The sequence below is a fragment of the Plecotus auritus genome (assembly GCF_963455305.1).
Source record: "Plecotus auritus genome assembly, chromosome: X".
Classification (NCBI taxonomy): Eukaryota; Metazoa; Chordata; class Mammalia; order Chiroptera; family Vespertilionidae; genus Plecotus; species Plecotus auritus.
In genome coordinates, this window is record NC_137784.1 from 38,555,128 (window position 1) to 38,571,288 (window position 16,161).

Here is a 16,161-nt window from a genome sequence, read left to right on the forward strand (position 1 = left end):
CAAACACCTGGCCAAACTCCCAGTCGAGGCGACAATTTGGATATTAGCCTTTTATTACCAGTATATTACCAGTATATGTGTGTATACACACACACACACACATATATATATATATATATATATATATATATATATATATATATATATAATTTTTAAAACATTTAGGACCAAGTGAAAGGAAACTTTTCAACTTCATAAACATTTTAGTTTAAAATAAAGTCTTGTTTATGCTACCTTTGTCTAATCTAATTTACTGTGATCATTGTACAGGAGTGAATTAAATTGTAACAATGTAATGGTATTTTTATATTTATGGACTCAAATATATTCTTTCCCTTCAAATCCCAATTTCATAATCTTTTTGGATAACTACAATAATTTGCTTTTGTAAACTGTATAAAATACCAGGTTTGTTAAAGGAGTAAATAAAAATGTTTCGCTTTTGAATGATTCTAAAATAAAAGGAAATAAAAGATTGAATTTATTTATAATAGTTTGCATTTCACTTAATCTTCATTTTCCTTCAGGATTGAATGATCTTTAGCTTTCAAAAATTAACACTTAAAAGTTTTCATCCTTACTTGCACCTTAATATTGATATTAGTAGCCCCTTCATCAGCTACTAGTGTATATAATACAGATATAATATAAAAGTATAAGGCAAATGAACAATGAAATTTTCTCCTGCAATTACTAAAAAGACAATTACAATGAAGCCAATATTCATAGGTAGACCTGGAATTGTTTCACTGCTTTCACAGAAATTAAATCCATCTTCTTTTGGTCATTGTCAATGTGTACGAGCAATTGATATGGTACATTGGCTTCACTATAATTAGAGACTTCATCACCTGGGGTCAATTTTCATTGGTAGTCCATCTCAAAACATAACATTTATTGAGTATCTTATTTTGAGGCCCAAAGTCACTGTAATCAGAGATTATTATGGATCACATTTGGCATAGGTGAAAAATGAATGTAACTTCTCATGAACATTTATTTAATAAGGCACTTTAAATGCATAACAGAGAAATACTCTCTGATAATGAAGTTTTTTAAGCCAAATAACTCTTGACTGTTATTTGGATACAAATGAAAAACTGTGTGCTTACTTGTATTTATTTTATTTTTTTATTTTATTGATTTGTTACAGAGAGGAAGGAAGAGGGATAGAGAGTTAGAAACATCGATGGGAGAGAAACATCGATCAGCTGCCTCTTGCACACCCCCTACTGGGGATGTGCCCGCAACCAAGGTACATGCCCTTGACCGGAATCAAACCTGGGACCCTTCAGTCCGCAGGCCGATGCTCTATCCACTAAGCCAAACCGGTCAGGGCTGTGTGCTTACTTTTAATTGTTATAGTAATGTGACTATTTCATTAAAGGCAATGATTAATGGTTGGATACCAATGAGCATGATTGCATTTGCCTTCTCCAAAAGAAACTTGAGTGTTGTCATTCATTTTGAGATGGTTGGAAACATTCACCAGTCTAGATGGCATAGTGAAATTGTACCTATAAAAGCAAAAGGAAGGATGGAAAGAGCAATGAATTGTTTCCCTGGCAATGAGGTTTGGTGATAAAATGTTTCCAGGTGCCTGTAATCCATACAGTATTTGATTGGAAGAATTAGGTTCTGGTAGACACTGCCCATTGACGTCTGTAGATGAACAGTTTTTTAAATTGGCAACTTCCATCATGAGTGGGCATAACGACTGAGAACTGCTGCTGCTTGCTAGATTTTCAGCAGCAGTCAAGACAAGAGGCTGCTGTCGCCAAAAATCAGTTGGACAAATCTTGTAGCAAAGGGGCAAGTTGATACTGTGCAGGTACACCTCCTGACAGGCCATCCCAAGGGAACTTGTAGGCGGGGAACAAGGTGGAGAAAGCAAGGAGTTCAAAGGAGAGGGAGCCCCTCCACTAGAAGTCACTGGAGAAGAGCCACTGCTTCCACCTGTGAATGACAATTCAGTCAATGAACTTGATGTCCCTACTGAATCACTAATCATGTCCACAGCTATCCCTGCTTCATTCTTAGGTTAGGTTTTCTAGCATGTTTTTTTTTAACTTCTTTGAGAAAGAATATGCTTATTCCTCTGACCAAAGTTGAATTTGTATCTCTACTACTACCACTATTACTCTTAGCACTACTATTATGTATCATGTATCAGGCATTCACTATGTTCAAGAGCTGTGCTAGGCAATATTTATCCAATGAATTACAAAGAAGCCCAATTAAGTATGACCCAGAGCCAATTACCCTATATAATAAAAGCCTAATATGTTAAGTGTCTGGTCATCGGGTTGTCCGTTCAACCAATCAAAGCGTAACATGCTAATGATATGCTAAGGCCGTTCAACTGCTTGCTATGACATGCACTGACCACCAGGGGCAGATGCTCTGACTGGTAGGTTAGCTTGCTGCTGGGGTCTGGCCGATCGGGACTGAGCAAGACAGGCCAGACACGCCCTGGAGCCCTCTTGCAGTCCCTCCCCAGCTGGCCAACCTCCAGCATCCCTCCTCAGCTCCGATGGTGCACTGGTGGGGTCCCTCGGCCTGGCCTGTGCCCTCTTACAATCAGGGACCCCTTGGGGGATGTCAGAGAGCCAGTTTTGGCCCGATCCCACAGGCCAGACTGAGGGACGCTGGGCCTCTAGTATCTTATAAATATAAACTAGATTTTTTAAACTAAAAAAATTACTAAAGTTCCTTTTCCATTTTTAATTTTTATTGAATAAACATAACAAAGAACGTGAAAGACCTATATACTGAAAATTACAAAACTTTATTATTATTATTTTTGGGGTATAAAATCCTTTATTAGGACCTCAGAGAGATAAAATGCATTTACTAATAGTACCTTTCAGTCAGACAAAATGGACTTCTACAGAACACTGAAAAGCTTAATGGCATTGTCATCTCAGCAAAAGCCAAAAATAGAGGAAGATTTATCCTTAAGAGGTGAGTGGCTATGGCTATTTTCTAATTGTGTAGACTCCCCAATAAATTTACAGTGAATCCATAGTTTCTAAAAGAATTACATCAGCAGAAATGATACCAATTTGAAAATTACAAAACATTATTAAAGGAGACTGAAAAAGACACAACAAAATGGAAAAATATCCCATGTTCATGGATTGGAAGAATCAACATAGTTAAAATGGCCATCTTACCCAAAGCAATATACAGATTTAATGTAATCCTCATCAAAATTCAAATGTAATTTTAATTGAATTTATTGAGGTAACATTAATATATACAGGTTTCAAGAGTACAACTCAATAAAACAGTGGTTCTCAACCTTTTTAATGCCGCGACCCTTTAATACAGTTCCTCATGTTGTGGTGACCCCCAACCATAAAATTATTTTCGTTGCTACTTCATAACTGTAATTTTGCTACTGATAATGAATCGTAATGTAAATATCTGTGTTTTCCGATGGTCTTAGGCCCTACAGCAGTGGTTCTCAACCTGTGGGTCACAACAGGGTCGCCTAAGACCATCGGAAAATACAGATATTTACATTACGATTCATTAACAGTAGCAAAATTACAGTTATGAAGTAGCAACGAAAATAATTTTATGGTTGGGGGTCACCACAACCTGAGGAACTGTATTAAAGGGTCGCGGCATTAAAAAGGTTGAGAACCACTGCAATAAAACATCATCTGCACATTGCCCCAAGCAAAATCTCTTTTTGTTTCCCTTACCCCACTTTTGTCCACGTCCATCTATCCCCCACCCCCTTTCCCTCTGGCCATCACCACGCTATTGCCTGTGTCTATGTGTTATATGTTTTTTGTTTTGTTTTGTGGTTTTTTTTTCTTCTTAATCCCTTTACCTTCTTCCCTCCAGTCCTCCAAACCCCCTCCTTCTTGACTAAATTAAACAAATAAGTTGTTTGGGATTCTATAGAAAGCAACAGTCTGATAAAAAAACCAGTACATATGAAAGTAATCTTTACAAATTTAAACAGTACAATATATAGATGATGTATTATAGTCTTATGCACCCGAATCCTATAAAATTTTATTAACCAACTAGTGGCCTGTTGCACGAGATTCATGCACTTGGGGGGGGGGGGTGTCCCTCAGCCAGGCCTATGCCCTCTTGCAGTCTGGGGCCCCTTGGGGGATGTTTGCCTGCCAGCTTAGGCCCGATCCCCCCTGTTACAGTCCTGGGCTCTTGCAGTCCGGGACCCCTCTATCCTTACCCCCTCCCCCCATGTAGCGGAGCCGGGGGAGAGACTCCTGCCACTGCTGCTGTGCTTGCCAGCCATGAGCCCAGCTTCTGGCTGAGTGGTGCTCCCCCTGTGGGAGTGCACTGACCACCAAAGGGCAGCTCTTGCGTCAACTGTCTGCCCCCTGGTGGTCAGTGCCTGTCATAGTGACTGATCATTCCACTGTTTAGTCAATTTCCATATTAGGCTTTTATTATACTAGTATAGGATGTCACCCAATAAATTCAATAAAATAAATAAGTATATGTTTAAATGCATTAGATTTTTTCATACATAAAAATAGACTTTCATGGTACACTATATCAAGAGTTAAAGACACTTTTGCAGTTTAAAAAATATCAAGATGAAAATGAAAATATTTAAATCAGTATTGTCAGGTGACCTTTTATTGTTGCCTAGCATCTACTAAAATTAGGAATAATTATAAGGTTCACAAACATCTAAACTCTTCACTTATTTTTGTCTTTGAATTGAAAAGATTTGTTATTGACTGAACATAATCAAAATTTTTTTTGTGTGTGTGTTACTGTTGTTTTTCTATTTTATGTACATGGACTAATCCTTTATCAACAGGGTGGCAAATATATTTTATACCTAAACATTTAAAATTATTTTAAAAAATTGGTACCCATTTTCTTTGCAATTTAAGAGTATTGTGGACATCTTAAATAATTAAGAAAATGTGCTTTTTAAATTATCAATTAATTATAATCAACTTTTTTTTATTTGTGCACTTTGTATTGACTTGGATCTTTTAAAAACATGCTGCCTTGATGCTATTAAAGTGATAATACAAAAAATATTTGTATGCAGTCTTCCAGACCAAATTAATATCGTCAATCCAGTGAAATATTTTGCCAAATGATTAGACTTCATCTCTTCACATTTCAATTTGTTGTTATGGTACTGTGTAAAACTCAACCTAACTGTAATATTGCTGATTTCTCAAGGTAATTGTAACCTAGAATTTATGTTCTAAAGCAAAGAACTTAAAAAAAAAACAAGAACTTTAATGAAGTAAAGACAAAAGGGACAAAATAATTCCTTGTCCCTTGTAAGTAAGCTCTTTTATATATTGTTAAATATCAGAGTAAATGAGGTATACATCCTTTCATGAGAAAGCCTGCATTGTCTAATTATGATTATTATTTAGTCATGTATTGTCCTACCTAAGAACAAATACATTATAAATATTTCAAATGCTTGTGGCAATTAAGCTAATTGAAATGGCTTAGTATTGTTTTTAAAATTTATTTTTCCAACTACAACAATAGAAAAAGTAGAGCTAAGTATGGTAAAACTTTTAATTAATTTAATTTAATTTAATTTAATGGAAGTCATTTTAACATGTGATAAATGTTTCTCATAAAACACAAAGTATTTATTTCCATATCTAACATATCTGCAAATAAGTCCACAAATGCACCACAGGCAGATTCTAAAGAATATGAATAGTAAGATGCTAAAGAATTTAAGTGAGATCTGGAGATCTCAAAAAGACAGAAGTCAATAAATTCACCATTACCATGTCTCTGCTCTTTTCCTTCACGCCAGCTCCTCTCCCTTTTTCCTCTTATCTTTTCATCAAGATAAATATATACCCACTTTCTTATAAACACACATTTTCTAACATGTACTTATCCCCTTGTGTAGTATTTGGTATAAAAGCTTTGCCTGTAGTTATTTCATTAACATTTAAAAAACAAATATTAGTAAAATGTTTCTTACTTTGTGTGTCTGAACCAAAAGTTTTAAAATCCAGAGTGAGAGAAGGCACCCATGGGTAGGTCTCTAAAAGCCCTTCCAATACACCCCTGGAAAAAGAGATTCAAACTTCAGCAAGTCCGGAATGTTTTTCCTGAAAATAATTATTTATGTAAACTTGTGAGTTATTTTGTTATGATTTTGAGGGGTGAATATCTGAAATATCATTCTTTTTATAGCTAGACTTGTAAATAAAATCCCAAGTAATTATTCCTTGAATATAAAACTCAGGAAGCTAGAATAGGCAATATCTTAAAAATGGATTGGGGAGGGAATGGGAGGAAGCAAGATTTTGGAGACAAAAAATCTAGGTCCATTTCCTACCATCTACTAGCTACAAAATTTAGGGCCTCTGAGTCTCTGATCCACACTTTCATTATCTGTAATACTTGTGAAAAGGGCTATGTAAGTATTAGATATAATTGTTATATTGCTTACTTGTTTCTTCCAGCATCTCTAAATCCCTTAGCAAAAGGATTCCTGTCTATTTTCAGTTTGGTAATCTATGAATTCAAAAGAGAGAGAAAGATAAAGTCAGTGCACTAGTAATAACACTGTCTCCATTGTTTTTAATGGTTATAAAACCATAAAACACTTTTCAACATGTACTTTGGCATGTTAAATAAATGCAAATGTATTTCTAAGTCAACTTTAGAATGGTTATTTTCTTTTTCTCCAGGCACATTGTTTTGCTCTTTTCTTAATCACAAGATCCACACAATGCACAATCAAACATGCCTTGGTAAAAATGCAATAAGACTATGTTGTGGTTGTTGTTTTTTTAAATCAAGGAAAATTCAATCCATATAGTGCAACTTTCCTCTATTCTGCAAGTCCCTCTGGGACCACCACTGCTTGTCAGGAATATAGTTAGCTTTACCTGCTGGTTTTGATAAGCTGTTACCGTGGTGAACTCCGTTTCTTCAAAGGAGAATGTTTTAACTCTTTCAGTGGGCAGGGACTGAATCCAGGACAGGCTGACTCTGCTGTCCTGCTCCATCACGTGCACACGGGGCTTGTACTTGTGCATGGACTGCAGAATGATCTGGAGGAGAAATGATCAAATACTGCCTAGAAATTGGCTTCCCCTCCCCAATACTGTCCTCCTCTCATCAGCACCCTCAATCTGCCTACACAGAAAAGTAAAGCTAAACCAAAAAGGCTAGTCACACACAAGGATTTTTCTCTGCCATTTTGCTCCAGGCAGGGATGCTCAGGGCTAAGGGATTTCTGCACCAGGGCATCAGAGCAATCAGTGATTCCATTTCTAGGGGCTTTTCCCTACTTCCAAATGTGGGTAACCATGTGATGTACTCAAGTGTCACTGGGATCTGACTGCCTGCCATAAATTCCTTGGGCTAATGGTAATCAATGGGCAACCACCTGACATTCTTCACCTCTTAATTTCTGGAGATTGCCTATTTCCTTGTGTGGCTGGCATAGGGCCAGACTGGGAAAGGGAGAGGAAGGGGTGCACCTGAGAAGCTCAAGATGGAGGTGACTTGAAAAGGCCATCTATGCAGGTGGCTGGAAAGGAGACTTCCAACACATCATGCCACACCAAAGATGTCCATCTACTAGAAGGCAATCAGAGCTCACAACAATTGCTTGGTAGGCTGAGGTGTCAGGGAGATCTTTGAAACATTCCTTTCCACTCTCCCAGTATAGGTATCTAGGCTTAAACAAGTGTCATTTGATCCTCATACTCCTTTAATTCACCATTCCCAACCTGCAGCACTCAGCCTCAGCCACCAAAGGCCATAGGAGCTACTTTCATTATAGGCCCAGAACTTGATCGGTTCTTAAAGTCCACAATTAACTCATCTGAAAGAAGCCTCCTTGGCATATCCAGGACGACCTCGTCGCTGATGCCTTAGCATCTCTCTCCCTTTCTCAGGGCAAAGGATTGCACACTTACCTGGTCTTTGTCATCCATTTCATTGTTGGTGAGTTTCACGCGATCAAAGCTGATGATCTGTCTCATCCAGGTCTCTCCCGAGCAGGGCGAATCTGGGTGAACATAGAGCCTGGGAGTGATGCAGGAGTGGTCAGTATTCCCAGCTACCATCCATTGAGAGCTGTGGTACACATACCTAAAAAAGGTGAAGGAAATGTAACCTTAGGCACAGCCAGCCAAATCTAGGGGCATGAGAAGAAGGCGGCCAAGATCTGGTCCAAATGGCCTCAGCCAAGGTTTGCCAGCTAATCCCAAAGGAAACTAGTAGAAGTTCAAACTTGATTTCCAAAGATCTTTTAGGGACAGAAAGCAAACTGTAAATAAGCATATGTCATTAAAACGCAATGCAGTGCCTGAACAAGTATAATGTCATAGGATTTCAGAGTCTGGTTTGTATTTCCTCTCAGAAATCACAACAGAAATTGATCTAACCCATTTTATCTCATAGAGCCGCCAGAAAAATCCTCAGGCCTTGGGCCACAGTGGCAGGGAAGAAGCAGAGGAGGTGAGGAAGGTGTCTATCCAGCTCACCGCCAGGAGTCATTGTGGAAACACTTTTGCCAGCAAGGCTTCATATCAGTATATCCCCATGAACTCTGCCCCATGCGGCCTCCAGGATGATTTTCACAGTATTTCCAGTTTCATCCCCTGGGTTGTGCACAGCATTTTCAAGACAGCTCAAATACTAGAGGCTAACAGCTTGTTCTATTATTCCCAGACATTTGCTCCTGCAGGCTCTTGAGCTGCGCTTTTTTCTTGACCTCCAAACCTAGCTGTCTCCTAGAAAGGCTAGACACCCACTTCAGTAGAAAGCTCATAGCTCTCAGCTCACAGCCAGAGTGCAGTGGCTCCCGCACAAACCCCATAGCTCCTGAGCCAAAGTGCTAGCAGGCCCACACTTCGGGCCTCTTGGTTTTTTATTAATTCAGACACTTTCAGATAGCTCTAAGTAGAGTGCTTATAGCAAGAGACAAGTTTTCTTGTGCTCTCTGTGACCTGACCTCTGCTTCCTGAAAGAGGCTAAGAAAGAAAAGATGGACCTAGTACAGTAACTGCTAGACTAGCATTGGATGGCAAACCAGGGCGTTACTACAGGACCTTCTGCCAAAGTAGCACAACCCAGAGCCCAGTATGGAAGCAGAATCGCAGGCATTTCTTCCCAAGCTTCCATCAAACAGCAATCTGAGTCCACACCTTCTGCAGTTTGCACAGACAAGGCCAGAGCAGTGGATAGACTAGAGGTTTGGGAGACACTGAAGAAGCAAATGACACCTCTTTACAGGAAGGAGAGGAAAAAGAAGGAATGATCTTTTCTCAGTCTGAACCCCAGTTTGAACAAGACAGTTTGGTTTGATTAAGAAAATTTGACTCAAATCCCACAGGAAAGCAATCCCACTTCCCTTACCTGTGGTAGAGTTTTAGAGTTTTCAAAATAGCACTCTCAGGTTCCAAAGACCAGAATCTCTATTCCCAGCCTGAGCCTGTAGTACTCTCCTTAGGGCCTGGTTACCTATAACGTTTGGAATCCACAGGCACTACATCCATGACCACACAGTACTGCTTCCCTGGGTCCAGCCCTTTCACCTTGACCCGAAAAGAGGGGAACATCCGCCTGTGGAAGAGAAATAGCAACTGACCTGGGTGTTTTTAGAGACATTTCAAGTGTGGCAGGGTTAGGGGTCAAATGAGAAGTGAAGGAATTAACAATACCCTTCCCATTCTAGGACAGGTTTAGGGAATGACATTTTCTACAGGAACAAAGACTGTTAGTTGTATACTTGATTGAATAAGTTCAGGATGTCTGATTGGAGTAGAATATCCTTACCACAAGACTTTGTCCACCCCACTCCTCACTACCACCATAAAAAAAAAAAAAAAAAAAAAAAAAAAAAAAAAAAAAAAGCTATAGCAGAGAAAGTAAGAGAGAAATGCTATTCCCCTTTCTCAAGTTTTCAGTGGAACTTTTTGAAGGCAGATTTGAAAAAGACTGAAATTAGGAGGAATGACACACACAAAGTTGCCCAGCTGCCCCTAAAATATAGCCCCACGGCACCAGGTCAAAGTGGGAATGCTCCACCTCTAACTGGTCTGGGCTAGGGATGATGATTTGGGAAGATGCTAGATGGGATATTGTCTCTGAAAACTATGAGGCTTTAACAGAGTACCATGGCCATAAGCTTAAGATGTGGGGTTGGAATATGGCACTTAGCTTGGCAGGTCTAATTTTTGTCATATATCACGCAAGAAGAATGAGTTTTTAGAGTCACAATGTACAGAAAAGAAATACGGAGCTATTAACATGAGCCAGGCACATCCTAATCTGGTCAATTGAGAGGCAGTGGCTTTCTAATGCCTGTCGGGGTGGGGACATGGGGGGATGAGTGCTAGAGCATAAAGCTGGAGGCATCACATCTTAGGACAGCAGAACAATAGGAACTACTGTGTGTGACCCTTAAACAACTTGAGCAGAGCCGAACCTGCCGGCTTTGGTAATAATCATCTCAGTCCCAATGGCGTGGAATCTCTTCCACAGCTCAGATCCTTGAAGCTCCACTTGGATAGCATCTTTCTCTTCCAGAGTTTCACCCTTGTTGAGATCGCCGCCGCCGCCGCCGCCGCCGCCGCCGCCGCCGCCCGCGCTGCCACAGTTGCCGCCGCAGCCTCCTCCAGGGCCTCCGCAACCTGAGAAAGTTGCTGAGGACTCTGTCTTGGGTCGCTTTTCTATTGGATACAGAGACGCCTAGAGTTTTCAAGAAAGCTTCCTGGTTCACACCCACCTTCTCGCTAATGCCTGTCTCTGAGCCGACCTGCCTCCTCTCTTCCCTGGGCATCTTGGAGGCTGATCCCCAAGTTCCCCACAACACCCACTGTTGTCTCCTGATGGAGATAAATGGGTTCACGATGCGCTCTGTTAAAGTCATGGTCCTTCTTCAAATTTGCCCCATCCTTACTTTCTCGGAGATTTTCGGTCCCTGAGGCTTAAATTTCTTGGAATTGGGGTGTATGCCCTGCTTCCTACCCCGGGAAACAGCCACCTTGAGGCTCTCAAGGTATCAGGGAGGTTGGAGAGTCTCACTTCTCCACAAACATGTGGGTACGCTCCCCTTCACCGTAAATGAACCACAAAATTACAGTCTGAACTCGGAGGCTCTGAAACTTCCCCTATAGCCAAGTGGACGAAGTGTCCCCGCGGCCCCGATATCGGCCATTCATCTGGGCCAGCACATCCATCTTTCTGCAGCGTCTTAGGCTAGGCTGGGACTTGCAGATCCAGCAAGCTCCAATAGCAGGGTTTTGGGGCGAGATAGGGGTACTTACCCGGCTGCTCGCTCTTCTTCCCTGTGACGCCGCTCCTCTCTTCCTCCTTTTCGCTCTCTTTTTCCTGTAGCTCAGGCTGCACCTCCTTTCTTGGATCTTGCAGTTTTCTTTTGCTGGTTCTCCCCACCAAGGCTTCTACCGAGAAGGCTTGCGCCCGAGAGCTCAGAGCCATCCCTAGAGGGGTAGAAAGGAATGTGCACTGCAAAGTTTCAACCTGAACTGGTTTAAGGAGGGAGAGGGAGGGAGAACGCAGAGGACTGAAGAGAGAAAATAATCCCCAAATCAGAAAAAAAAAAAAAATTCTGGATCAATATTCAAAGAAAAAAAAAAGTGTGTGTGTGTGTGTGTGTGTGTGTGTGTGTGTGTGTGTGTGTAGTTTATATATATTTCTTTGAATAGGATGAAAGGAAAAGAAGATAAAACTGAAGCCAAAGTCCTTTGGAGTCTAGTCCCCCTTTCCTCTGCGGTCTCCTCCCTCCTAATGGACACGTGCTGACCATCAGTCCTTAACTCCCTGATTCCAGGACATGGCAGAGTGCAGAGATTGGCAAGCCAGGGCCTCTTAGGGAGCTGTCCTGCCGCCAATGGTGGCTCAGGCAGCTCAAATTGGGAGGTGCTGTTGCATCCAATTGAGTGAATACCCAGCTGGTTGCAGCCTCCACTGTTTGTTTTGGAAACTATTGGAAACACAAAAGAACACCTTGAGTTACTCTTCAGAGTCTGACAGGGAGCAGGGATGGACTGAGTTTCAGGGTTTGGCTGGAAAGGGGCTCAGGATAGTGAGGAGGTGGGATACACAGAGTTACTGTTTTACATTAAATTGTAAAATCCAAGAACATAGGAAATAATTGCCCAGGAGGGGCCAGTTTTCCAACAAAAGTGCAAATGTTATTTAACTAAATCCAGAGAAGTGTATCAGTGTCTTCTATTCTCCAGTGAGTGTGCTGAAGAAACATAGAGGCACACAAGCTTTCTGGGGACATTCTTCTGAAGTTTGGGTCTCAAACTGGTGGGCAGCATGTTAGTCTATTCTTTCTATCCAGGTGGGGAGATAAGGGGCAGGTAGGAGGCTCCCAGATGTGTATTGTCAATAATCATGCAATTTGAGTTCCTCAACTAATGCCTGCACAGGAGCCCAGTATTCTCACCCACAGCCTCTTATTTTTCACATGACTTAATCAACAAACAAGGATTTCAGGGCCACCAGCAGAGCACCAATGGGAATTTTGCTCTCAAGGATGAGACACCTCAAAATGTTCAGTTCAAATAATTGATTCCAGCATTTCTTGGTATATCTTCCTGGGCTGGGTTTTACTTTTCTTTAAATTAGATAAAGCCATCTTCTTTTTGTCAGGAAGAGAATTGTCTACCACTTTCAAGGAGCATGTTTGGCATGCAGATCTAAGATTTTACCTGTATGTGTGGGATTTTGTCATCCACTTTTCATCAGAAATAAGAAACCAGCTACCTCTGGACTCTTGCAGACTGAATCCTCGATAGTGACATTTGCACCTTTTCAGAAAGGTTCTCCTGTTCTACTCTGATACATTTGATCAAAGGACATTTAAAGTGAATCCGACTCTAAAAATGTAATGGAACTTGAATGAACTGATAGTATGTCAGTACTGGAGTTTCACAGTAAAAAACTTTTTGTGACTTTTTTGTTTCAGCTTCTTAGGTACAAGCGTTGTGACAAATGTGGGGGGGGGGTGTCGGGGGCGGGGGAGGCGCATGCAGCTAGTCCATGTGAAGGAGATTTTCAAGCAACCAGGTAAGTATCTGATAATCCCCGGTAATATGGCAAAGGGTTAATTACAGCTAAAGGGTATGGTTCAATAATCAGTTATCCACTGCTCACCATGCAGGTCTGGCAAAGACACTATCTATACCAATGATTCCCAACCTGGTGCACATGCTTTCCGGGGGGTTGGGGGGATGGAGGGCAATTTAAGAATGAGTTATTAACAGTGAATTTTTTGTATTTCTTATGGTTCTAGGGGCCTCATATACAGTACATAAATATATATTTTGACATATTTATGCATTTCAGTTCTCTATTTTATGCGTTTTTTTCTTCTTACAAGTTTTTTAATTTATTTTTTTTATTGTTTGAAGTATTACAAATAGTAGTACATATGTCTCCTTTTTTTTCCCCATTGACCTTCCCCCAGCCTCCCCTAACCCCCAGTACATGCCTTTACCAGCCCCCCCCCCGCCCCCCGCCCAGTGTCTTGTATCCATTGGTTATGCTTATATGCATGCCTATAAGTCCTTCGGTTGATCTCTTACAGCCCCCCCCAACCTCCCCTGCCTTCCCGCTGTAGTTTGAGTCTGTTCAATGCTTCTTTGCCTCTGTATCTATTTTTTCCCCATTTCTTTCCTTTAAAAAATCTTGCCTTTGCAGACTAGAAATAAACATATAATAACAAAAAATGTTTGAGTCAGTCCCAATTTCAATGTCCAACAGTTCTGAGTACCCGTTTCAATGTCAAACAGTTCCTTATGTGTACATGTCAGCAATGATATCTGGATGGTGGGCACATGGTGGCAATGCAGGTCCGACCCTCTCTGGTTTGGTCCTAGGCAACCTGCTGCGACGCACAGCTGCTGACTGCTAGCGTGGCAAGGCATCATCAGCGTCTTCCATCTCTGGACTTTTTCTCCTCTTGTCTTCGTGGTTGGAGCAGACCTGTCAATTCCTCTCTGTTGCAGGAATCCACATGGTCTTGGAGTTGTTTTCTGAAAATATACAAACATATTCTTGACCAAAAGTTAATAAAGGAATCTTTTCTATATAATTGATTTGGGATCCTTTTTATTTTTGCCCAAACGATTTTCCTTTGTCTTATTTAGACACCATGTGTGTATTTCATGGGTGTCTTACTGTTAGCATTACAAATGAAAATTAATTTTGTAATGTAAAAATTTTCTAGATGTAATTTACTTATAGGATATTTTTCCTTACATGATATTACCCTACTATCTCCCCTTGTTTTGATTAATGGAGGCTTTTGTAACTTTTATAATGCAGTCTTGATAACTTTAAATTTTAATTTTTTGCACAAAAATATGACTGCTTTAGGTTCATTGCATGTTCAGGAATTTTACCATGAGATTTTTGCTATTTTTCATATCACTTCATATTATTATTTTTTTAAACAATTTCTTAGTGATTTCTTCCTCAGTACTTCAATTGTCCTTTCATTCTTTTATTTTTCTCTTTCATGAATGCCATGTTCTTTGGAAGTTTGTTTAGACCAAGTTAATGGCCTTTTAGGCTTCTTCCACATGAATAGGAGTTTATTTTTTGAATAACAAGAATTATATGTCACAATTTGGGCATCAGGATTTTAGAGATGCTTAGGTGGGGCATGGCCAAATAAAGATTGGGAACTACTGATGTATACCCTAGAGCAGTGGTCGGCAAACTGCGGCTCTCGAGCCATGGCTCGCGAGCTGGTTTGCTGCTCTGTTGACTAATGAGTTTGCCGACCACTGACCTAGACTCTCGATTCCAATAATTACAGGCTATTGTTGTTCCTTGTGATTAAGCCCGTACCAGTGGTCGACAAACTCATTAGTCAACAGAGCGGCAAACCGTGGCTCGTGAGCCGCAGTTTGCCGACCACTGCCCTAGAGGTGCAGAGTGGAGCTCACTATGCAAGACCAGTGTACAAGTCACTTGGGCTGATATAGCCTACCTAGAATGAACCCCCAGGAAAGGATAGTCATAAAATGCAGAGTCAGATCCCTTACAACATCCTTTTTAGTACTTGAATTCAACTTTACTGAACTGGCTAAGTTGCTTGAACAAATAATTATCTTTAAGTGAGTTTCAGCTGGGTTTCCATCACTTGCAATCTAAATAACCCTGACAAAAACACTCATCTTGATAAAAATTTGGAATATCAGCTTCCTTTTCTTCCAGTCTTTCTTCTTCCTCTCCTCCTTCCAATCCATCTTCAACAGTACTGGTTCTATGAATAGGAAAATTATGTGCTGTAGACTATCCCAGAATCATAAAACTTGAAAGTAAACTTTACTTTCAACACAAATTCTTAGGACTATTATAAATAACAAAAAGTAATAAGATTCAAGCAGTACATCATGTAGGACAGACTGAATTCAGACTGATCTCATTCAAATTCTAAATTGCTACTTTCTAAGGGGATTTACACATCTTTTAAAAATTTATTTTTTACTTTCAGTTTTTCTATGCTTTTATCCTTTTACATCTACTATCTTCATCATAGGCTATGTTTCTTAAGTTTGTGTATGTATCTGGGAATTTAGGAAAAATATATAAATGCCACTTAGCATAATGCCTAGGACAAAGTAAGCACTCACAGCTCTTTTTATCATTGAAGAGAAAGTGTAATTTCAAGAATGTGTTAATCTTTAACATTTTAAACATGACAGAATTTATTCTTTTTTATTAAAGTATAGTTGAAATACAATAATATATAAGTTTCACACGTACAACATAGTTATTCAACATTTATGTACCATATGAAAAAATATGCTGATCTTTATTTATATTAACTATAAAGCTATAAATCCTTTGTGGCCAGATACTAGAAGGGGAAGAAATTTCCCCAACTTTTGGTTAAATCCTAAAGCAAATTAAATAATTCAGAAGGCTTTATAGTAATCATGTTTCTTAAATTTGAGATCTATTTTAACAGATAGAAGTAATGAATTAAATAAAAATATCACTTTTGAGTTTCAAAAGCCCATGAGAAATAGATCTGATAGAATATATATTCTGATTTTATCATCTTGATATTTGGAAATATATTTTTGACATTTACCAATGTAATATTTGTTCTTGTTCTTATAGTGATTAGATAAAATTTATTAATTACAGACCTCTAACGTA

General features: G+C 39.8%; 1 protein-coding gene across 1 annotated transcript; it reads right to left on the reverse strand.

Moving 5' to 3' along the window:
* Positions 1–1,381: 1,381 nt before the first annotated feature.
* Positions 1,382–10,581, reverse strand: TBX22 (T-box transcription factor 22; the record flags this gene model as incomplete). Its single annotated transcript, XM_080652723.1, has 7 exons — positions 10,442–10,581; positions 9,475–9,576; positions 7,926–8,100; positions 6,888–7,052; positions 6,446–6,510; positions 5,972–6,057; positions 1,382–1,956 (listed from the first exon to the last, which is right to left on the reverse strand). The coding sequence occupies exons 1-7, from the start codon at positions 10,462–10,464 to the stop codon at positions 1,382–1,384; spliced, it is 1,191 nt and encodes a 396-aa protein (XP_080508849.1). The 5' UTR covers positions 10,465–10,581.
* Positions 10,582–16,161: the final 5,580 nt, after the last annotated feature.